The 24361-nt window shown below is 41.6% G+C and overlaps 3 protein-coding genes across 3 annotated transcripts; 1 reads left to right on the top strand and 2 right to left on the bottom strand.

Annotated features, from left to right (window-relative positions):
• Positions 1 to 10504: 10504 nt before the first annotated feature.
• Positions 10505 to 15744, top strand: LOC310794575 (transmembrane protein 198-like; the record flags this gene model as incomplete). The annotated part of the gene is made up of 4 exons (XM_083656553.1): positions 10505 to 10661; positions 12298 to 12873; positions 13836 to 13969; positions 15389 to 15744. 4 exons carry the CDS (start codon positions 10505 to 10507, stop codon positions 15539 to 15541), a joined length of 1020 nt encoding a protein of 339 aa, XP_083512679.1. The 3' UTR covers positions 15542 to 15744.
• A 345-nt stretch (positions 15745 to 16089) lies between these two features.
• Positions 16090 to 19586, bottom strand: LOC310794488 (matrix metalloproteinase-19-like; the record flags this gene model as incomplete). The annotated part of the gene is made up of 9 exons (XM_083656469.1): positions 16090 to 16326; positions 16421 to 16548; positions 16717 to 16881; positions 16981 to 17082; positions 17170 to 17415; positions 18036 to 18248; positions 18381 to 18511; positions 18655 to 18743; positions 19506 to 19586. 9 exons carry the CDS (start codon positions 19584 to 19586, stop codon positions 16090 to 16092), a joined length of 1392 nt encoding a protein of 463 aa, XP_083512595.1.
• A 1306-nt stretch (positions 19587 to 20892) lies between these two features.
• Positions 20893 to 23878, bottom strand: pym1 (PYM homolog 1, exon junction complex associated factor). Its single transcript, XM_083656618.1, has 3 exons — positions 23666 to 23878; positions 22603 to 22696; positions 20893 to 22040 (listed from the first exon to the last, which is right to left on the bottom strand). Exons 1-3 carry the CDS (start codon positions 23694 to 23696, stop codon positions 21536 to 21538), a joined length of 630 nt encoding a protein of 209 aa, XP_083512744.1. The 5' UTR covers positions 23697 to 23878; the 3' UTR covers positions 20893 to 21535.
• Positions 23879 to 24361: the final 483 nt, after the last annotated feature.

A 24361-nucleotide genomic window follows, 5' to 3' on the forward strand; every position in this document is an offset into this window, starting at 1 on the left:
TTTAATAATATAAAATATGAAATATTTAATATAAAAAGCGTCCCCCATTCCCTGATGCTCACCTCCTTGAGTGGCTGCAGGTCAGTGTTGCACCCTTGGGTGCCTCTCTGCCTGGGAGAACCAGCATGCGGCGTCCAGTGCGCAGACAGAAGCCTTCTCTGTAAACAGCAGCAGCATCATCATGAGACAGAGAAGTGACTGTCAGGAGATATCGCGTTCTAAACATAGACGGGGACTTGGACATACATGTATACTGGCCATGGCCGACATGGGCTGATGGCTGGTGTCGGGGACTCTCCGGGGCGTCCAATCAACTTTGAGTGCCAGTGCTGAGGATAAAAACGGCCCAAGCCACATCAGGGTAAGAGGACAGAGAGATAGCACTGCATTAGGTCTAAGGAGATAACGGGAACCACGGTACGGTATCTTACCCGCTGGTCTTCCTGCTGCCTCCGCGTGACTTTTTGTAACAGGCACTCTCTGGGCCTGAAAAGTGGAGCATCACAGGAAATTAAATTCTCCTATCGCATCTATAAAAGCACGGTGGAGAGAGACAGATACATGCAACCATGTTGAAAGAGGAGATCAGTCTCTACTTACTGCGTAGACTGAGGTGCCTCTGCCTGGTGGACAGACCGAGTTTCGGGGTGTAGCACCCAAAGGCCCTCCAGCCTTAACCCCCTCATTCTGGATGATGCTACGCAGTGCAGCGGCGTCTGGAGAAAACTGCATCGAATTTGTTAGTCCTGATAAGAAAAGCACAGGGCAAATATTCAGTAGTCATGCACATTTCAATTGATCTTTCAATGGTGATATCTGCATTGAAAGATATGTTTCGGGGTTCCTTGAGGACCCTTGTTTTAGACTTGTGTTTACATGACTTCATTTCTCAGCTTTGGAGTTTTTCGTTTGATCTTTCTGACTAGTTGGCATAATAAAATGTTTGTTAAGCACACATTTTCTGTTCATAATTCCAAGTCCTCTATTTCTGGCTCTATTTCAGCATTACCTTCATGTTACTGAAAGGGTTTGGTGGCACAGAATAAAATGAAAGGTTACTTTTTACATGTATTAATAACTATTATTTTATTGCAATGCAATCAATGCATTAGGTCTAAGGAGATAACAGGAACCACGGTACGGTATCTTACCTGCTGGTCTCCCTGCTGCCTCCGTGTGACTTTTTGTAACAGGCACTCTCTGGGCCTGAGAAGTGGAGCATCACAGTCAATTAAATTCTCCTATCGCATCTACATCTATAAAAGCACGGTGGTGAGAGACAGATACATGCAACCATGTTGAAAGAGGAGATCAGTCTCTACTTACTGCGTAGACTGAGGTGCCTCTGCCTGGTGGACAGACCGAGTTTCGGGGTGTAGCACCCAAAGGCCCTCCAGCCTTAACACCCTCATTCTGGATGATGCTACGCAGTGCAGCGGCGTCTGGAGAGAACTGCATCGAATTTGTTAGTCCTGATAAGAAAAGCACAGGGCAAATATTCAGTAGTCATGCAAATTTCAATTAATTTATGTAACTTTGTACAACGCAGTATAATGACATGTAGAACAGCGCAACAAGGCATTGCATAGCATTCTGTGACTGATTTGACACCAAAGACATTATGTGATTATGCTTTGCTGTAGATATTGTACAAGGATCCGATGAGCCTCATTTAAAAAGAAAATGAGAAACTGTTGTTATTAACAAAGCAATAGAATTAGCACCCACGAAAGATTGTTGTCCATATCTTTCAATGGTGATATCTGCATTGAAAGATATGTTTCTGGTTCCTTGAGGACCCTTGTTTTAGACTTGTGTTTACATGACTTCATTTCTCAGCTTTGGAGTTTTTTGTTTTATCTTTCTGACTAGTTGGCATAATAATAATAATAAATAATAAAATAATAAAATAATAAAATGTTTGCACACATTTTCCGTTTATAATTCAAAGTCCTCTATTTCTGGCTCTATTTCAGCATTACCTTCATGTTATTGAAAGGGTTTGGTTACGGTGGCACAGAATAGAATGAAAGGTTACTTTTTTTACATGTAGTATTATTATTAATAATAATTACTATTATTTTATTATGATCTTATTGCATAGCATTTGCAAAGGTTAGCAGAAGTTATAACATTACTAATTTCACTCAAACGTTATGACGAGGTTTGTATTAACAGTTAATTTTATACACTGTGATTACAAATGTCGAAGCACACAATCTTACGCTCACCTCTAGTGGGTCCAGCCTTTTGTTGACTCTTCATGACAGACACTCGCTGGGGCTGCAAAGAAAAGGATATCCAATAAATACACAGACGGATTTAATTGGAAACAAACTCAAGATCTACAGAATAATTATCACTACACTGAGAAACAACTGACTCATGTTTGCTTTTTATAACTGACTTCGTAAGAGTTGAAATGGATGCAGGGAAACTATGATTTTAATCGATCTACAAAAGGCGTTCGACACGGTCGACCATAGCTTGCTATTTAATAAGTTATCTGCACTCGGCATCTGCCCTTTAGGTCTGAAATGGTTTGTCTCCCATCTGTCAGACAGAGATCAGAAGACAGAAATCCACGGTCAGCTATCTCAATGGTTCTCAAACTTTTCAGCCCCCGACCCCCAAAATAACGGTGCCATGAAATAGGTCTTAAATTGCCTTAAATTGCATTAATAATGGTATTAAAAAGTCTTAAATTTAACTTGTTGAAACCTGCAGAAACCCTGGTAAAGAAGACCCTAAAAGTCTTACTAGATGGATTCAGTTAGACTGCTGTTACCAAACCAACTCACCAGGTGGTTATAAGGTTTAGTGGACTGTGGAGTTGCAGATCCCAGCACCATGGCACTCACTCCGTCATTCCGGAGGATACTGAGCAAAGCGGCATGGTCAGACTGGAAGACCTCCCCCTTGCCTGAAAGACAGAAACAGAAACTGATGTTTCCACGTCACATGCAAAAAGAAGTCAACAGTATTCTCACAACAAAAAGTTAAAAGGAAGAGAATATATTGCCTTGCTCATGCTGTAAAGACAACAAAACACTTGACTTACCAGTTGAACTTTTTGATAAATTAACATGGGAGCAAGCCTGCACAGTCTGGCTACCATGACAGGTGTTGGTTGGATCATTGAGACTGAGAAGGTCCATGTTATTCAAACAGGCCTCAGCACTGGCTGCACGCTGTGCCAAGGAAGGTCCAGCTTGAGGTCGACTCTTCATGACAGACACTCGCTGGGGCTGCAGAGAACAGAATATTATCCAATAAATACACAGATGGTTTTAATTGGAAACAAACTCAAGATGTAGAGAATAATTATCTCTATACACTGAGATACAACTGACTCATGTTTGCTTTTTCTAACTGACTTCATAAGAGCTGTAATGGATGCAGGTAAGTTATGATTTTTTTTTATTCCATTTTTATCGCCCATTAGTAGGGGTATCACGATACACTCAGTTCACGATACGATACGATACACGATATTGGGTTCACGATAACGATACGATACAATATTTTAACAATATTTTTTTGCAATCAATTTGTAAGTTGAGTAATTTCACCATTTTCATCCTCCGTGTCTGTAACGTCCCTCGTCTGTTCAAACAAAGCAATGAAAAGGAGAGCGAGCATGCAATCAGATGCAGATCAGCGCCACCATATGCAGCTTCTTTTTCTCACGATATGAGATTTCATCTGAACGATACATATTGTCACGTTTTGATATCGCGATATATTGTGACATCCCTACCCATTAGTGCTCATTTTAATTTATTTGTCCTGGTTGCTGCTCCACCCTCTGCCGATCTGGGGAGAGCCGAAAACTGGCTCCATGCTTCCTCCGAGACATGGGCAGTTAGCCAGCCGCTTCTTTTCACCTGACAGGGGAAGCTTCACCGGTAGGACATAGCACATGGGAGGATCACGCTATTCCAACGAGTTCCCCTCCCTCCGAACAAGCCCCCTTAACGACCAATGGAGGCACCACATCAGTAACCAGGATATTGCACGGGGAGAACATGCAAACTCCACACAGAAAGAACCTTTTGTGACCCCACCCGGGTGGTGGGCACTCGAGGACATGTGGACGGGCACGCATTCCTTCAGCGTTCACAGTGTCCCAGGTGGGAATCGAACCCAGGACCTTTGAGCTGTGAGGCGACAGCGCTTACCACTGCCCCACCGTACCCCCCTTAAAGTCGACCTGAACCCGTTCGTCACGTGCATATGAGTCCGTTTCAGACTGAAAACATAGTTTGTCTAGGATGACAGGTTGAGAGGCGGGTCATAGTATCATGTCGATGATTTTATTTGACAATTCTGGTGACTGGATTGGGCTTTGGCCAATCCTGGCGTGTTCCGCCTCCAAATCGAGTGGGATTCAGTGTGTTGTAGCGCTCCCCTCGGGAAGAGCCTTTTGACGGGAGGAGTGGAGCTCAGCGAGCCGCAGGCAACCAGCTGCCTTCGTGTTGCCGAGCGGAGAGTGCAGCACGTCGGCCTGGAATCTCCGATGTGCGACCCCTGACAACCAAGCTCTCGGATGCGCGCGCCATTATCGCTGCTGTAAATACGATATCCCTGGAATGCGCGTTTTAACGAGCCATTTAAATTTCTTTGCATTCTTAGAGATTATAGTTCTTGTTTTTTGTTCATGTTTCTAACAATTGGCCAAGTTAGTAGTTAGTTTATGGGATAGGAATTCTGCCAGATGACAGGCACTAGGCGCCATTTTCGACTTCATTTGGAAGAGAAAATTATCCTGAAATGAAGATTTGATTGACAGCTGCATGTCGTGATATGATTGGTTGAAATGGGGTAGAAATGTGATAGTACTGGGTGACGTCAGCAAACTGTACATTCCTGTTATCAATTAAATCTTAAAAAATGAACTTTTGATGTGAAAAAGTGTGAAAAACTAAAGAAATTAGATTGTTGTGATTTTCTTTGCATACATTATTAAATAGGTGCACTGCATACCCAGGTATTTGAACTAAAAGAAAAGAAAAGTCATTTTTGGGTTCAGCTCGACTTTAAGTTATGATTTTAAACGATCTACAAAAAGTCATTTGACACGGTCGACCATAGCTTGCTATTTTATAAGTTATCTGCACTCGGCATCTGCCCTTTAGGTCTGAAATGGTTTGTCTCCTATCTGTCAGACAGAGATCAGAAGAGAGAAATCCAAGGTCAGCGATCTCAATGGTTCCCAAACGTTTCAGTCGCCGACCCCCAGAATAACGGTGCCAGAGCCTAACGACCCCCCACTATCCCCGGAGGCGGTTGAAGCAGACAAACGTCTGTGCACACATGCTGAGAATTTTATAAACAAAACGTAACAATTATGGTTCAAATGTTAACATTTAAATCGTTTTTAAATATAGTTCAGGCCAATTTCACAAAAGTCCTACTAGATGGATTCAGTTAGACTGCCGTTACCAAACCAACTCACCAGGTGGTTATACGGTTTAGTGGACTGTGGAGTTGCAGATCCCAGCGCCATGGCACTCACTCCGTCATTCCGGAGGATACTGAGCAAAGCGGCATGGTCAGACTGGAAGACCTCCCCTTTGCCTGAAAGACATCAGACCTCAGCTCAGCCTTAGAAACAGTGTTGACTTATTTTACAGAAACTGATTTTTCCACGTCACTTAAAGACAACAAAACACTTGACTTACCAGTTGGACTTTTTGATAAATTAACATGGGAGCAAGCCTGCACAGTCTGGCTACCATGACAGGTGTTGGATGGATCACTGAGACTGAGGAGGTCCATGTTATTCAAACAGGCCTCTGCACTGGCTGCAGGCTGTGCCAAGGAAGAGATGCTATTCTGATGCATAGTAACCTTAATATTTGGATTGGATGTTAGAGGATTAGACAAAGAAGGCCCAAGCTGTCCTGACAGAGGTAATGCCTTGTCTGTAGTCATAGCTATCCCGTTTAGAACACGGGAAGCATCACTGGAAGGTCGATTTCCCCGAGACTCCTCTGTTCCTCGGCTTGAATGCCCACTGGTGTGCGACAAGTTGGCTGGGTATTTCGGCGGTTTGGCATGTGTGTTTTTGGTTTTTGGATGAGCAGTGCATGAGGTATTTTCAAACTGCGTAGCATGCATGCCACCACTCCTTGATAGAGGAACTGTTGGGGGATTGTGATTTTGAGTTGCCATTCTTGCACTCCTGGGCTGAGACAGGTTGAAAGGTACAGGCTTGGTGCATGGCTTTTTCGTCTTAGCTTTGCTCTACAGAAAAATGACAAAAATGTCAAGGACATTATAATGTGATTAAAATGAAAGACATAAATTCAAAGTGACTGTTTAAGGAGGGGAAGAAGGCACTTACAGCCAGGGGTTTCTCTTCCCACCCCCTGTGGGATTGAGTGAAGTCCGAGGGAGCCTGAAGATGAACAGACTTTGCGAGCACTGGAAGCCTGCTTACACCTGGTCGTACTACGGGAGCCTTCTGAACAGTCTGCGAGCTCGCTGGGCCCTGGTTCTCAACACGCCGTTTGGAAAGGTGAGGCGCAGACAGGTGTTTAGAGGGCTTCTCCTCTACTGGCATTTTGTTATGTTCATTCTTCATTCTGTGTAGAGAGAGACAACCGGTCACTTGCAAATAAAGTACCAACAGCAGCAAAGTGAAAAGACACAACTGCATGCGCTGCCCTCCCTCTTACCTCATATGGTGACTGTGGATTTTGTTCTGACTTTGCTGACGAAGTACTGGAGACAGTGGAGACTGAGAGGACGCCATAATGATGCCAAGAGGAGGGTGAAGGTCTGAAGTACAAGCTGAGGGGAACATTTGGTTGATTGATTTTATTTTGGATAAAGAATGACAACATCCAATGAATAACATGAACAGTGCAAACACTTATTTCCATCATGGTCCCTGGCCTTATAAAAACATGACATACAGTAACACATAACATCAGTTAAACAATACAGGACAATCAAGGATAAGAAGAACAAGAGACATAAACCAACAAACCATAACGCCAGAAGGCTCACACATCACTCTAACTTACTCAATAAGAATTTGTTCAGGTTTTTAAAACCATTCAGAGAATTTGCAGACGTAACGCTAATTTCATTAGGGATCTTGTTCCAAATGTGCAACACTAGCGCTTGTGTTCAGGCTATGAATGTCTCGAACAAACTGGAAAATAAGTAAAACAACTGTGAATAACAACATTCTAGTAAGAGACAGCATACAAAGACAGACAAAATACAGACATGCATGCACCACACACCAGGAAAAACACTCGAGTTTTTGCCTACAATTTGTTCCAACGTTCTAACGTTAACACGCTAACAACATCAGACAACAAGCTCAGACAACTACCGGTAACCAAGTCAGCAAAGCTACTGCAGCCAGACGCTAGCATCCATGGCAAGTTGTAGCTAGCCAAAAGACTAACGAGAGGTAACGTTACTTTTAACCAGAGGCCGGGGCTAGTAGCCTCGGACATGAACGTAGAATCGCAAAATAAATTGCATTTTTCTCTCTCTCTCTCTCGTTACATACTTTCCAAATACAATCAGTTCCTTCCGTGCATCCAACTCCAAGAAAGGTTTTCTGCTACAGTTAATTCCAACTGTTGGCCGATTATTTTGGGCCGATTTAAAAGTCCCTTGCCTTGTTTTCTTTCTCTTTCAGAATGTTCAGAATGCTGTCAACTTCCTGGACGCCAGCAGTTTGAAAAAGCATGCCTTTTGATTGGTCTAGATCACGTCGAGATGGGCCAATGAGATACTGGTTTGCATAAACAGCTCCATGGTAACATTTAACCTCGCGTCACCAGGCTCTCTCAAAGGAGAGAGATGGTAAGTTTTTACCATGTTTATATATATATATATATATATATATATATATATATATATATATATATATATATATATATATATATATATATATATATATATATATATATTTTTTTATATTTATATAATTATATATTTATATTTATATATATATATTTATTTTTTTATTTATTTTTTTATAATATATATATATATATATATATATAATATAAATATATAAATAAATAAATACAGTAAATAAATAAAATAAATATATAAATATAAATATATAATTATATAAATATAAAAAAAAAATATATATATATATATATATATATATATATGTGTGTGTGTGTGTGTGTGTGTGTGTGTGTGTGTGTGTGTGTGTGACATCTATGATAATGACATAATCTGTGATAGACCTCACTATAGTGGTGTCCTGGCCCACAGGCCTATGACCTCAACAGTGATGTCATAGCAGCGTGAGCTCACTGAGCTGTGATTGTTCTATGTAAAATATTTCTGTAGCACCCCCTATGGGTGCACTTTTCCCCCACACCAAGACCGACCCACATTTTGGAGGCGAGGCCTTGCAACTCCAGACAGACAGACAAACAAACAAACAAACATGACCCACCTCCAATTATAGTAATAAGGCCTTTGCACCACTCGGTGCTCTGGCCCGCACGTGAAAAACGAGGGTTACCCTTCTGAGCTTGAGCCCTTAATAGATCATTTTAATTTACATCTTTTTAGAAACTTGTGTCATTAAAGAATGAGCAATCAATGTGTTGAAAAAGAAATGCTTTCGTTTTTTGTTTTGTTTTTGTTTTGTTTTTTTGTCCTTTACTGTACTGGAATAGCACTACCTACACTATAATAATAGCACTACTTTATAGTGAAGCAGCTGACAATAGTTTTACCAGAGTCAATTGGTGTGATGTAAAAATATGGGGGAAATAGGGCACAGGTAAAAAAAAATGGCTGGAGTTATGCTTTAAGGCCAACTACATAATATTATTCCTAATCCAATAAAGAATGGATAAATTTGGATTATTCAGGAAAATCCCATGTGTAAAGGTATTTTAGGAGTCAAATCAACATAACCTTCAGAATCTGCTGAGCAGTCAAATAATGCTCAGAAATGGCAACAACAGAGTGTGACCATGAGCAGCGGGAGCTACACTCTCAGCTGGCCTTGGACCTGTACTGGCAACAGCCTGGTGCTGTCGCTTGGGGCAGATGGTCCCTCTCTCACACGGTGACTGCGTCAGTCGCTCACTGCTCACAGAGGAACGCACACAGAACACACGGACAACACGCGGACAACTTGTGAGAGCTGTTGGGTTTGCTGGAATGTGACAAATTATCAAGTAAGATCTTCCTTTCCTTCTCTGAAGGAGCTCATATCCATTCTGAAGACATGCCCCAATCCAGGTAGGCTACCATTTCATCATTCCTTCCAAGTCAGGATGTTTTAATTTGTCTGTGTGGAATAGGCCTACTAGTGAGCTTACGCATGTTTATTTATTTCATGGCATTCATAGGATTTGATCAAATAATGGTCATGTTGCAGAATAAAATGGGTAAATTATTATTGATCAAGAAATTGAATCTATTAATACATATCAAACTGATGAATATATATTTCAGTAAGCTGTTTTTCTCCACAGAACTTTGAGTTAAAAAATAAATGTTTCTTTTCTAAATGATGCAACTGAGCTCCTTTAGAAAGTGTAAGTGTCTTTGGAGTCTGTGAGGTACTCTCACTGGAGAGTTCACACAAACAGGCAGCAGGACATGCGGCTCACTAACCTGCTAAAGCTGCTCTAATAAGTCCATCTGCTGGGTGAACAGCTTAGAAGGTCCTTCGAATAACACTCATAACTGGACAGTCGTACTCCAAGGCACGATAAGGAGAGTGTGGAAAACATGATTTATGCCTTTATGCAGCAAGGGGTTTCAGTCTTCTTCTGTTAAAACTTAACATGTTTTATATTGATTTGTCTGTATTTAATAATAATCATTTACTCTATCAATCAGTTAGCCTTTTGTATTATGTGATGCAAAACTGGTACTTCCTTTTTCAGATCTTAGAACGTCCTGTATTGTTTGTTGGGGTGTTTGTTCTGTATAGCATTGTTCGATAAACCGATTACTTAACCACATACTTAGCCAAACAATAAGCTTGTATGACGATGGCCACCGAGCCACCAGGTCATTTCCTCATCTGTATCCTGTGCTTAAACAAAAGGACCAGGAGGAGAGAGAGAGACGCGCACAACTCAGAGGGGATCCCCAGTTTCCTTTTCTGCTTCCTGGACTTAACTGCACATGGGAAAGGAAATCAGAGTTTCTCACACATCACACTCTTAAAGCACAGACTCTGGGGGGGGCGTGTTGTTCATTTGAATGTGACGTGGGTTGTGGGATGCCTTAGATGTTTAAAATTAGATTGATCATGTATATCCTGAACAAAAGTTCAGTTAACATGACAGAGTTTTTCCCTCGTTATGTGACCAGATGATTCATAACGCTGGAACCCAGCTAGGAACAAAACAAGGGATGAAATCTTATTTGTTCTTGGAATAAAGCTGACAAGAGGTTTCCTCTTTGTGCAGGTGCAGGACAGGACATGAACAAAGTGCATTCCTCTCCAGCCTCCAGTGAACAACAATAGGAAAACTCTTGCAAGATGGCAGATCTTTGGCTCAATGCTACTGATGAGCCACCAGGCCCCAGCTTAGCTGAGGTGGACATATGTGTGCTGGAGATTAGGAAGAAGTATGAAGTCATCCCGTCCACTGTCTGCTCTATATGCCTTTCATTTGGACTCATCTACTGCTTTTTCGGTAAGTAGCCTACTCATGATAATGAGCACGAATATAAAGCATAATATACAGACTTTTAAATGTCAATGTACACAATTTGCTCTATAGAAGTACAGCTATTACATTTTTAAAATGGCATAATCTTCATTTACTCTCACTATATTTGAATTGAACATAATCTGTCATTGATTTTCATCCTAAAAGTATTTCATTGGCTCACTTGATTCCGTAGTGGGCAAGCTATGAGGCCAGGCTTCAGGGTAGATAAACCTCTAGCTGGGGGAGGCAGATGGAGAGGCCTCTCTGAATTCAGGCAAAGAGGCAAAGGGAACGTCACTTCCTGCTTCAGCACTGTACCAGAGATTTTCTTCCACAATTTATTTTCCCATAGACATTTCGTAAAATGCTTATAAAAACAGTTTTACTTTTTCTTTCTACCCGCATTTTTTTAGGTTTTGGTCAGAGTGAAATGTTATGCGATCTCTGCAGATTCTAAATATAGCTGAACCGTTTGGTTTGACGAAGTAAAACTCACCTCATTGGCTTCAAGCTACTGAACCTGGAAAATTAGAATTTTGATGTCAGCTATGAATCAATAGTGTTTTCATCTAAACAAAAATTAAACATAATCCCAAAAAGCATAATTAAGTATCAGGTATTTTTTTTTATTCCAGGCAACTGCTGTGGTAATACATTAGGAATTTATTCAGAATAATACATGCATTGTATTTTCCAAGCAAAGCAATACTGAGTAAAAGGATTCAACATAGCACTATTTCTGTGCTTGCCGTCACTGAGAAAATATGTGCACACACACACATCCAATGAACACAGACTGTGTGTCCTGACACAGCCAATGAACACAGACTGTGTGTCCTGACACATCCAATGAACACAGACTGTGTGTCCTGACACAGCCAATGAACACAGACTGTGTGTCCTGACACAGCCAATGAACACAGACTGTGTGTCCTGACACAGCCAATGAACACAGACTGTGTGTCCTGACACATCCAATGAACAGACTGTGTCCTCCTGACACATCCAATGAACACAGACTGTAGCTGTGTCCCAATTCAGGTGCTGCAGTCCACCAAGGCTAGATTTGAAGACCGATTGCGTCATTGCGCGCGACCTAGGCTGTCCCATTTCAAAGGCTCCTTCAAAGGCAGCCAAGAAATGCAGCCTCCTTTTCTCAAAACTTGAAGGGTGCAACTGTTCTGTCCTTCGTGGCCTTTCTGGCATTCATGATCTCGCGAGAATCCCTGAGAGGTTTGCAAGGCTGAAAATTCTGAAATCGCCGTCCATTTTGTATCAGAAGTGTCCTGTGGCCTTGCTCCCTGGCACATGCAACGTTATGCAAACACACACATTGCCAAGGTCTGTGTTCCCATCAATTATTAAATAAGCGTGTTGTTGTCTTCAAGAGAATTTGCAAATGTAAATGCTTGCTAAGCAGGAGAAAAACAGAAAAAAATATATATAGTGGTAGACTCTAGACCACACACATGGGCAAAATGCGGCCCCAGGGCCGGCCCTGGCCCCTGGACCATCTCATCCGGCAATAAGCATGCTTATTTCTAGTGTGACTGTTACATTTATGGAGTAGATTTCATGAGAAAAATGAATATAACGTTTTTTTTATCGTGCTCTTCAGGTTACCGCTGCTTCAAGCTGGTCATGTTCCTCTCTGGCTTCATGCTGGGCTCAGCGGCGGTTTTCCTGCTGTACCACAAGGAGCCTGTGCTGGACAGCCAGCTGGGGATGGAGGCCAAGGCTGGGATCGGCCTGGGCGTAGGGGTGCTGTGTGGTCTAATGACCATGCTGGTGTACACCATAGGACTCTTCCTCACGGGCCTGCAGCTGGGGTGCTTGCTCACCCTGGCCGGCCTGGCGCTGATCGGACAGTTCTACAGCCTGACGCCGGTGTGGGTGCCTCTCGTCGCTGTGCTGGCAGCCGGCGTCGTCACCGCGGTGTTCACTCTTCAGTGGCAGAAGCTGTTCACCGTCATCTCCACCGCGGTGTTCGGGGCGACAGCGGTGATGCTCTGCGTGGACTACCTGGTGGGGACGTTCACGCTGGCAGGTCAAGTGTACGACCTCTCCTGTCAAGTCCAGCCTCGTCCGCTGTGCTGGTTCAACTGGGCGATCACCGGGATCTGTCCTGTCTTCAGTCTGATGGGTGTGCTGGTGCAGTGGAAGTTCACCGCCAAGGGAGTGTCCCACACAGAAGGTGAGTGTGACACAAAATAATACCCCCAAAATCAATTCAAAATGTTATAGTGAAGAAGCAGATCTTCCAAAATGTATGATGTCTGGTACTTTTTGTTGCATTCAAACTCAGGCTCCTCCAGGCCGCGCTGGAACTATTATTAAGTAGGGGGTGCTGTAATTATTAAGTAGGGGGGTGCTGAATTTTCAGGCAGCGTCAAAGAAAATTTGAGTTTTTGGGACTTTTATCCATATTTAGAAGAATATTTAATTTTAAATTAACATTAGGATTATACTGTTGTGATGTCATTATTCACTATCTTCTCCTTTTCTCACTCACTTTCATGCAAGCACCTGCTCTCCCTTTAGTCGTTTTACACTACAACAGACAGCAACACAGGCATAAACACTGAACTTATTATTGAAGAAAGGAATCTCTTGCGCTTCAGCTCCCCCGCAGAGGGAGGACGGTGCTTCTCAGAACAGGAGGATAATCACAGGAAAGGAAGGATCTGGAGCACACGGGTCACTGGTGAAATGGTTTCTTTTTTAATAGGCTAAGTGCACCAACGTTTCGACGCAACGCGTCTTCATCAGGGTTAAACATTGAACTTATTATTATTATTATGGAAAACCAGATTATGATGAAAATCAAACACTTTTGAAGAGAGAGCGTATGAAATAAGATTAGAGCTGGGAAGCACAAACTGATTTTTAATGCATTTTGTTGGTGGTATAAAGACACACAAGACAGCCAAATCCAACAATTTCGAAAATCCCATCTCTTGCCACCGGGGGGTGGTGGAGCACCCTCAGCACCCACCTTCCCGCCCCCTTCGGCTCCTCCCCTTCCACAGAACAGCTCAATAACACCTTCGGTTTCTTCTGTAAGGTTGTATAATCAGGCCAAATTTCCAAACCATACCAAACCTTTCCCTTTTCTGTCTCTTTCCCCGTGCCTGTGCCTGTGTGGATGCTCCCCAGTTACACTCAGGAAACAGCGGACACAAGCCAAGATGCAGCAGCACAGAGGCAGAGAGTCCAGGAGACCAACTGAGCCACGACGCCGGCGTAGGCCTCCGCTTCTGAAGCGCTACGCTGGGGATGTGCTCGCCCCGGTCAGTACAGCCATAGGCGGATTATGACTATGAGACAAAAGACCCTTGGGCACAGATACCTGTGTGTGTGTGTGTGTGTGTGTGTGTGTGTGTGTGTGTGTGTGTGTGTGTGTGTGTGTGTGTGTGTGTGTGTGTGTGTGTGTGTGTGTGTGTGTGTGTGTGTGAGAGAGAGAGAGAGTGGCTGAAACACAGAACACTTAACACACTGTATTATTTGCGCTAGCATCCAGTTTATTGGTTTTGGTGTTTACATTTAAAATGGTAAGTTTTAAGTTTTTAAGTTTTAAATTTGTTGTTCCAAATAGGTTTTTTGGTCAACACTAATTTTTATTTGATCTTATTCTATTATATTTTATTCTTTTTTGCTTTGTTTTGTTTTTCTCTCTCTTCTGAAGATTTCAAAATAACCGGTTATTTACAGATTCTGTGAATTTTTGTTAATATACTGTAATTGCTCACTATTTTGCACTATCACCATTTAACTGCCTGTTTATTATTGTTCTGTTATTATTCTGAATAGATCCCGGTCAACAATAGTCTTCTATTATATTCTATCTTATCACATTCCATTTAATTTTCTTTTCTCTTCCTCTTTGAATATCTTCAGATTTTGTGATTTATGTTACTCGGTAACAAAATGTCTTGTTTTCTGTTTCTGATTCTTTGTAACTGCTAAGTGTTGCTAATGTATGCTTTGGCAATGTAAGATGCACCTTATCATGCCAATAAAGCCCTTTGAATTGAATTGAATTGAGAGAGAGAGAGAGAGAGAGAGAGAGAGAGAGAGAGAGAGAGAGAGAGAGAGAGAGAGAGAGAGAGAGAGAGAGAGAGAGAGAGAGAGAGAGACACTGACAGGAAGGGGAAACCAGTGAGTAATACAGTGAGACAAACAGAAAGGTGTGATATAAAGGATGTGACCTGGTGTTGTTTCATACAAGCATAGGCATTTCATAGAAAGACCCCCCTCCCCCTCCACCACCACCACAATGCAACAAGTAAAGGGACTCTTATACAGGGTAGGCAACATTATAGGGCGAATGATATCAATGACAAAGCCCTTTGACTGCAGGGCAGTAAATGTAAAGACAGCATCATCATGTATCAGGCTCTAGGGGCCGGGGCGCCCCTGAGCTCTTGGGGCCCCTGAGCCTGTGCCTGGTTGGCCCGTTCAATAATCCATCCTTGTCAGTTAGCTGATATCAAAGTGTACACAACACCAAGACCAGGATGACCTCAGTCCGCTCTCAGTTGACAAGCAAACACAAATTATAGCCCGATATTAAATCTCGTCAGTTTCGTTTGATTTTATGCTGGTAGAAAAGGTACAAACTGTGTATTGTTTTTTGCTTCCATGACGTCTAATGAGATGGTCATCAGTGCGATATAGTAACGTTGCCCTCTCTTGTTTGCCTTTTTCAGAGCTATCTCCAGAGCCTTCAAGAGCTCCAGATGGGAACAGGCTCCTCCACCACCAGCAGCTTCAGCACTACTGTCACACATACTGTCATTGATTTGGACTTCGAGACGGGCTCCATGGTGCCACTGACTGCTGCCTCGCCCGGCAGTGTCTGAAGGAACATCAACGTGCACCGAGTGTGCTCTGAGACTCTTGGAGATCAAACCATCACCATCTGAGCGATGACAAGATATAACACAACATAACTGACACGACACATGAATGCCAAAGTAAACTGACCAAAGATTTGACAGCTTTGACAGATTTGACTGCTTGGTAGTACAGTTTTTTTTAAATGTACTGTAACTAATGATCATTTCAGGAATGCAACATGCCTTATTATGAGTTTACTACAACAATCTTAGTTTGTCTTATTCAATTATTTATGTGCAAATGCTTTTTGAAATAGTTTTCAAATCTATTGCCACTAAAAGGAAAACATCCGATCACTATCAATTTTCCATCACAATTTTTATTCTGTTAATTTCATGCAGAGTTGCACAGGAACTTATAATAATAATAATAATAATAATAATAATAATAATAATAATGCAAGGGATTCATATGTGCAGATTTTATTTTCAAACAAATAAATAAGCATCTCTTTCTGCTACTATACAGATTTTTTGTTTTGAATCATCCATCCCTGGTGGCCTCTGGTGGACTAGTCATCACATTGCATCCAGTCTGTTGCAGTGCTTCGAGGATAGGCCTTCTCCACTTGGTGGTGTTGGTTTACGCGCCAGTACTGGCTGCCTTTAAACATGTATATATGACCATCTGTCCATGTCAGCGCAGCATCAGGACCGCTGGGCGCCCCATAGAAGAGTTGTCCAATAGGCTTGGGGTATGAACTGAAGTGTGTTGGTCCGACTTCATCCCACTGCCAGTATCCAGAGCCCTAAAACGAAGAGTAAATTATTCACTGGCGAGTGGATGAGGTATTCACAAAAAAGAATAAATGGCACAAAATAGTCAATATCTTTACTACATACTTTGATGAAGATCAATTTTTTGTTCTGATTTAAGTACAAGGCTGAATCGGTGTTGGCAGGAATATTGCTCAAGGGTTTGGGGAAGCCGTGGTCAAGTCTGAAGCCTGTGTATCTCCACACTTTGTCTCCTGCCAAAGAGCAATTGGAAAGACTAAAGTATGTTAGGCACATTTTAATAACAAAAATCCTTTATTATGGCACAGAATACAGTTGTGACACAATGCAGTTAATGCAGTTGGTTTTTGACAACCAACTCTGAAACCAACCAACTTTGAAACTCTTAAGATATCAATTACCTTTCAGGAAGTAGGACTTGCCGGTCCGCTGAGAGTGAACGGCTGCATTGAGATTCCCCGGCAGGTCCTTCCACAGCCTAGAGATCAGGACGGGAGTGTTGTAGCCGCTGCTGGACACCGTCCACACATACTGACCACTGAAAGCATAGGTCTTGTGCAATGGACCTGCAGGCAAGCAAATATTTGTGCAGACATTGTACTGTAGATGATACACGATTGCTCAATGTTTTATGATTATTATCTCAATTATAAGGTCATTCTGACCTAACATAAGTGCATCCATAGTAGCCTTGCAAGGATCTGGAGGATTTCCCTCTGGCACCGGCTGGCTTGGATTTCTCGATGGGGGAGTTTTCCCTGGCTTTCCTGAAAAGGGGTCACATATTTATGGCAAAACAATGCAATAAAAGGGACACCTATAATGACACTGTGATATTATTCTGCCATCATCACCATATAAAGCCTGGATGCCTCGTATGTCATCTGGGTGCAGCTTGAAGTTGGAGCTGTATCCATTGTACACAGGTCCCATCAGGGCGCTGTAGTACCGCGAGTGGCCCAGGCCCAGGGCGTGGCCGATCTCATGGGCTGCTACGATCATCAGGTTGGAGCCGTGCTCCTTCCCTTCTGTCCACAGCTCGTCTCCGTCAAAGTGCACAATGCCTGACTCAGGGTAGTCTGCGTGGGCCAGCACACGCCCTGACGAGAGACATGAGTCCTTATCTACTGCTGTGAAACAACAGTCAGCCTACATCTATAGCAGTGGTTCTCAAGTGGGGGTCTGGGGACCCCCCAGGGGTCCTTGATGGGGTCCCCAGCCAAAAGGGGGGCAATTTATTTTCACTATAATTCCATTCATAAGTAACACAATGACTATTTTGGTCATGGGTTTTATACACTTTTTGTAATAAAACATCTAAAAGCATCAATCTTATTATCATATGGGGGACCGTGGGACAAACTCCTATCAAATGGGGGTCTAATCTTTGTCAGTTTAGGGGTCCTTCATGTGAAAAGATTTGAGAACCACTGATCTATAGCATCTAGCAGTACAAAAAGGTTCAAGACCTCTATACATGAAATACATCTGCTATAGGTTGTGAAACGATGCTTGTAAAAATAATAAAGAGATCAAAGATTTTTTGGGCAATTTCTTTGAGACTTCCCATGTGTGTGTGTGTGTGTGTGCATGTGTGTGTGTGTGTGTGTGTGTGTGTGTGTGTGTGTGTGTGTGTGTGTGTGTGTGTGTGTGTGTGTGTGTGTTTTCTCTCTCAAATTTTACAGTTGGACATCAAGTAAAAAAAATAAAAGTCTCCTACCTCGGCCATCAAAGGGCACTGGACAGGTCTTATCTTTTCTGTGAAAGGAGATCTTGATGTCCGCTCTTCCCTGGTGCAGCTCCCTGAACCTTAAAGGTGACACGTCACTCCAGTACCTGAAGCCACTGTGGATGGCCGAGCGGGTCTTTGCTTGTCCCAAATGAGGGGTGTAATTATAGACGCGGTAGGTCAGCATCTTCTTACGCCAGTAACCTGTTGAACGGGCCAAATGTTTGATTATTAGATGTTTTTTTATGGACCATATCAACCTAAAACACATTTCAATTAGGTCAATATTTGTGTTAACAACAAGCAGAATCTGAATTTGCAAAATAAATTACCCACCCATCACTCGATAATTGAGAGCTTTGTTATTGAAAGAATCCTCTAGACCACAGCGAGGTTTGTTCATCATTGCCAGTGTGGCTGCATTTAGTGTTCCTGATATCGGTAAGTCAGTGGCCCTCTGAAAGACTCTTGACATAGATGTAAATAAATGTAACATACATTATACTGAGTGATAAGAATATGTGATCTGTATTTTCACAAGATAAATTAAGAATAAAGAAACATGTCAGCCAGCCTTCACAGATGGGGAAAATAGATGAAAGATAGTCACCTTAAAGCGTCCACTATTTCCTCAGGTGGATAGTTTTGGTCCTTACTGTTCAGAGGAAGGTGCAAGTAGCCATAGTTCCTAAAATAGGCCTAAAGAGAGAGAGAAGGCCCATATTTTCTGATCAGTTACCAGGACGTACAAAACACATGTAAAAGTAGGCTACTTGCATTTGATTTAGAATAGGATGGTTATTTACACCACATAACTATCTGTGTGCTATCGATCACTAGCCTTTTTCTGATAAGCTCTGCAACTCCGGGTCCAAATGTTTTAGGAGTCCTGAATCACAGGATTGTTAAGCCCTCATGTGCAGCTTATTACTTTATTATTTATTTACCACAGGGAATGATGGTGTTATGAAGCCACAATCTATCTCATCTGGAGCAACCTGTTCCCAGCTACCCTAATAATTCCAGCCAAAATCACCCTTTTTCTTCCTCACCAAAGAGCCATCCTAATCAATTGAGCTTTCTCACAGTGATTCTGATTAGATATGAGTGTGTGTGTGGGGGATCTTCAAAATTTATTCAAATTGATTTAGTAAAAAATATGTATTATTATAACTTGAATCGTATATAATCAGAATCAAATAGGCTGTGTGTGTGTCATTACAGTTATTATTATGAAGCTGCAACAGTCACAAATCCAGTTGTTCTGGAGATTGGTTACTTTAAAACTGTTTGGATGAACAGCTGAAACTATGCACATTGTTTAGTAACTATGACTTAATCTACGATGGAAGGTGAAACTTACCTGCAGAGCTTAATATGTTGTGATCTAGTAAAAATATTCTCAATATGAGTTTTACAAAAGTTGTGTTTCAGCATCTCCTGTCTGCAGTGTTCTCTTACCACAGCGTCCATGAATTCTTTGGTGCTCTGGGCAAAGGATGGAGCTATTGTCAGAAATGCAACAAGCACCATATATTCCATTTTTAAGAACAGGTATTTTTCCAGAAATGTGAGGAAAACGCTGGTAACTCAATCCAACACGTTGAACTGTTACATCAGTCTTCCATGTTTCCTTCTGTCGTTGGTGCAGCTCTCTCTGTTGTCTTTGTCTCCTCACAGTCTTAGTTTAGCATCTGGTTTTTATAGCATCATCCAGTGTCTGTATAGGACCTGCCTCAAAACCACACAGTAAACCTTTACAAGAATGTGTTGTGTGGATTGTAAAAAAAACAATACATATTTCAGACGCTGACAGCATGAGCACGCCTACCGAAGCCATCGCTTCTAGCTAATTGTCTCGGAGTGTATAATAAGAATAGCGTCCGATGATGTCTGTTACGTCAAAGGAAGTAAATAAAAAAATATTTATCACCTCTGTGTAACTATTAAAGAACAGATGGTCTGCCCACTGCCTCTATTAAAAATGTATTAACAGTTGAACCATGTAAGATTCAATCTATCAAGATTTCATTATGGTGAAAATTAGTTTCCTTGATATTTCATTAAGGCTGCGATTCTTTGTAAGTAAAGTGTAAGGTCACAGTTGTACCAAAAATACACTGCTGATGCTCAATAAATATTATTGTTTGTGCAACATCTACAAAATTCCTCCATATAAATAAAATCTTAACATTATTTTTATTTATGGTTAAACTATCTGATGAACAAAAACATCTAACCGCACTTCTGCGCCGAGACAACCACGAATTCCAATGTGTCCAAACCAAGATCCTGTTCAGACAAAACAATGTGGCAAACATGTAGTCATTGCTACAAATTGGTTGTGGGCAGAGCTTCAACTCCTTTTCTGTCACAATGTAACTTGTGGAATAGATGGGAAAGACACTCATCAAACAGGCTCAAAACCATTTCCGTTACTGTATCCCACCGCTGGTACTATTTTAATGCCAAAGAACTGAGACAAGTGTCACAAAATGACAAAGATTAGAGTGGCTTTCTCACCAGGAGAGGGCAGTCTGCATCTACAAACTGTCCAAACAAGAATCCCCCCTTATCCAAATAAGAACCCCCCCCCCCCCCCCCATTTCAGGGAAATATTTAATCTGATAACTTCAGAAAATGCATGCTCTCCTGGCTAACATTAGAGATTGCAAGATTAAACCATTTAGGCTATTAAAAAGTGTACAATTTGCTTTTAAAAATATCACAAGACTAAATTAAAATGTAATCTCTTTTTCTAAAATGTTCTGTTTCGAAGACAGAATTTAGATATTTTGTTCCAAACTGATTTGACTGTCAGTTATTCATGAAACATTAACCTCAAGTACTTGCTGAATCTATTGAATGAGTTATACTAAAAAAACCCAATATGAGATAATGAAACATTTGGACATAACATGGAATTTTAATAATTCATTATTAATACAATGAGTGTAAAGCCCAGAGTGCCTCAACATTAGTGTGAATTCAAGAGGCCATACAATCATTGACAAAAACGTTAGGTTCAATTCTAAAGCTCAACAAACATAATTCTCTTAAACTGAAAAGTTATTTTGTTTCAGTTTATATGGCTAGGTAGGTAATACATGATGATACTATGAAAGGTACAAAAGGGAAATAAAACACATGCACAGAACAATGTCACAATGTTTTCATTTAAAACACCAGGACTAATGAATGGCCTGGCCAATACAAGCATAATGTTTATACAGATCTGCTCTGAAGTAGAACGTGTAACAGCTTGTCAGTTCTGGAGATGTTGTGCCGGCTACATAACAGTAGATCTCCTGTCCATCTGTGCTGGAGGAGCATCGTCGGGAGTGTGTCCACCTCCAGAGATAGAGGTCATGTTCAAAACCAATTAGGCAGAATTTGTTCGAGGGAAGCTGAGATCACAAAAGCTGCAAACGTCCCTTCCCCGTCTTGTGTTCTGATTTGCATTTTCAAACAGTTTGTCCAACTAATCTGCTTCAAGACTCGAGCTCAAGCTGCTCTAACTCATCTCGTAAGGCCTGCACCCGGCCGAGCTTTTCCAACTGATCCTTAGTCGGCTGTTTGATTTCCCCCGAGTCCATTTTCTGCTGCAAATCCTCAACTTGTCGCAGCTTCTTTTTGACGTTTTTGATCTTCTTGGCCCTTTCGGCTGCTGCCGAGGCGTCGTCGGGGGCCGAAGCCGCCGAGTTGTCGTCGGGGGCCGAAGCGGAGACCGGTGCCACCGAGTTGTGTGAAGACTCACCGCCCTCTGAAATGGACACATTCTCCACGCCATCCCTTAGTGACTCCACATCCTCGTCCTGGCCTTGCTGGCACTGCTTTCGCTTCTCCTTACGTTTCATGTTACGTTTCGCCGTCTTCGACAGACCGGCCGTGTCGCCGTCCGCCGTCTTTTGCTGCTGCGCTCCATCAGCTGGGCTCATGCCAGGTGGCAGGTCCCCCGGTTTGCCCTTGAAGAACTTCACATACTTGTTCTCGTAGCTGAAATGGCAAAGAGACAGAGACACAAAACCAAACTGAATGAATGAATGAATGCAAGCTGATTAACATCCTTTCGTGTATCACAGTAGCCTACTAGCCTAACTATAAAGGAAGTATTGTTTCTTTTTCAGGGATACAAAACTCATGGAGAGTGAAAAAGGTGACAGATAGCAGGGCAGGCACAAAACCACTCAAAATCATTCACTGTGCCATGTTTTGGGATTAAAACGTACACAAATACGAACTAATATGTAATTGATACAAGTTAACTATTGTTATCTTGCATTTACTGTTATGTATATTTCTTGTCTTTAGGTGAGATTTCTAGAGAAACCCATAGTGGGTTTCTATCTCACCTGCACATGTTTTTTTATTTCTTTATATACATTTTATTTTCTGTTTAACTTGTTTGCTTTTAAAATGTGCAAACAAACAAACAAACAAATGTTGACACACAAAGGTGACTAGTTTGCATCCCTGTTTTTACATTTTCCCATTGATTTCACCACTAATTATTAAGGTGTACAGTATACAACTGTATGCCAGAGAGAAGTGCACTTACACTGGGACTTCTTCCTGGGGGACATAACCGTCCTTTACCCGCCTCGGCTTTCTCCATGTTCCATCAGCTCGCTGGGTGGAAGCAATGAATTTACCTGCAAAGCAACATTTTTAGAAATGACTGATATTCTTACATGCATAAACCTGTCAAGGTTAAACACATGCATCAGAGTCTGGCTTTGGCTGTAGCAGGATCAAGACAAACATCCCAAAACTAAGCTTTCTTGAACTAACTAGTTAAATGACTATTTCAGGTATGATTATTAAACAAAAGCAATAAACATAACAAAACACAAGCCTCACATTCAGGAAAGACTGCTTTTTCCTTTTACGCTCCTGATAAATGGAACAGGCTCCCAGGACTCTAAAACTGGAGCGATTGGTCTCTATAGAGTCGTTCAGAGTAGGCTACTTCTTGAAGATATTACATAGGGATTACTCTTGTTTTTCTAAATGTTTTTATCTTGTTATTTATTTGTACTGTAAATTAATTTTGTCATTTCTTTGTAAATGTGTAAATGCACTGTAACAGGGCATCCTTGTAAATGAGAGCTTGCTCTCAAGGGCCTTCTCTGTATAAATAAAGGTTAAATAAAAAAATATAATAATAAACACAACGCTATATATATATATATATATATATATATATATATATATATATATATATATATATATATATATCAGCTAAAGTGCATAGCCACACAGGGGCAAAGTACAGTAACGTTAGTTTGGCGTTATAGCAGAGATACTGCAATGTTATACGTACGTTAGCCCTACAGGCATCACACATGACTTTTCTAGAGATCAACATTAGCAGGATGTGCTAAGCTAACGGTAACAACTGTTTATCCACCACCTCACGGCTATTAGCTAGCTAGCTGACACTGGTCATTCGTGCTAAGGTTAGCATTACTACAGAGGGTTTTTATTCCACAACGTTAACCATGTGTCACTGTTGACTAAAATACCGGAGTCGGGTTAGTTAACGTGACAGACTTACAGTATGTTTCATTGAGAAATCTATTGAAACAACAAAGGCCTGAGACACATGCACCAGCACTTACCCGCATCGTCAGTAACATAGGGGGTTGCCATTTTGGTGTAACGTGCTGCTGCTCCGCTCAGCCACACTTGGTAACGTCGTTGACTCTAAACCAGATTTGTAATTGTGACACACTTCCTTCCCCGCGCCTCGGCCCTACACAACACAGCAGCAAACTACACTTTTATTTGAACTGTTGCTGTCGAAATACTGCTTCCCTCCAGGTGAGAGCTGTCATTGCAACACCTACAGCCAGTTATCAGTACGAAAGAATGTGCCACACACACAGCTAATGCCAAGCTACAACCAGTTACAGACCACTCGGTAAATAATCGGGCAACCCCACGTAACAAAACGTGCGCACCTATTCCCGGACTTCGGAAATGACGACGTGGACCATGGGTTGCCAGGTTAGAAATGTCAACCTGTCGGCAGTTAGCCATTTTTCATCAGCATATTTCATTATTTAGGCTGTTCTACTTTTGAAATGTCTACTTTTTAGAGCAATATATTTGTAAGTATTTGTGTAGACTACACAAATACTTACAAATATATTGCTATAAAAAGTTGTTAAACTATCAGAGTAGTAGAAAATAGAATCAAATATAGCTATTTTGAATGAAATATAAATTTGAATTAAAGTACAAATAGTGGTCTTTGAAATAGTTATCTTTCATTCTAATTTACACCCAAATGAATAAATAAAAATGACACACTT

Source organism: Poromitra crassiceps (assembly GCF_964638095.1).
Source record: "Poromitra crassiceps genome assembly, chromosome: 20".
NCBI lineage: Eukaryota > Metazoa > Chordata > Actinopteri > Beryciformes > Melamphaidae > Poromitra > Poromitra crassiceps.

Coding starts and splice junctions, on each gene's coding strand:
- pym1 (XM_083656618.1), bottom strand. CDS start 23,696: ATGGCAACCCCCTATGTTACTGACGATGCGG. Junction 22,697..23,665: donor CTATGTTACTGACGATGCGG/GTAAGTGCTGGT, acceptor GTTGCTTTGCAG/GTAAATTCATTGCTTCCACC. Junction 22,041..22,602: donor CCCCAGGAAGAAGTCCCAGT/GTAAGTGCACTT, acceptor TTGCCATTTCAG/CTACGAGAACAAGTATGTGA.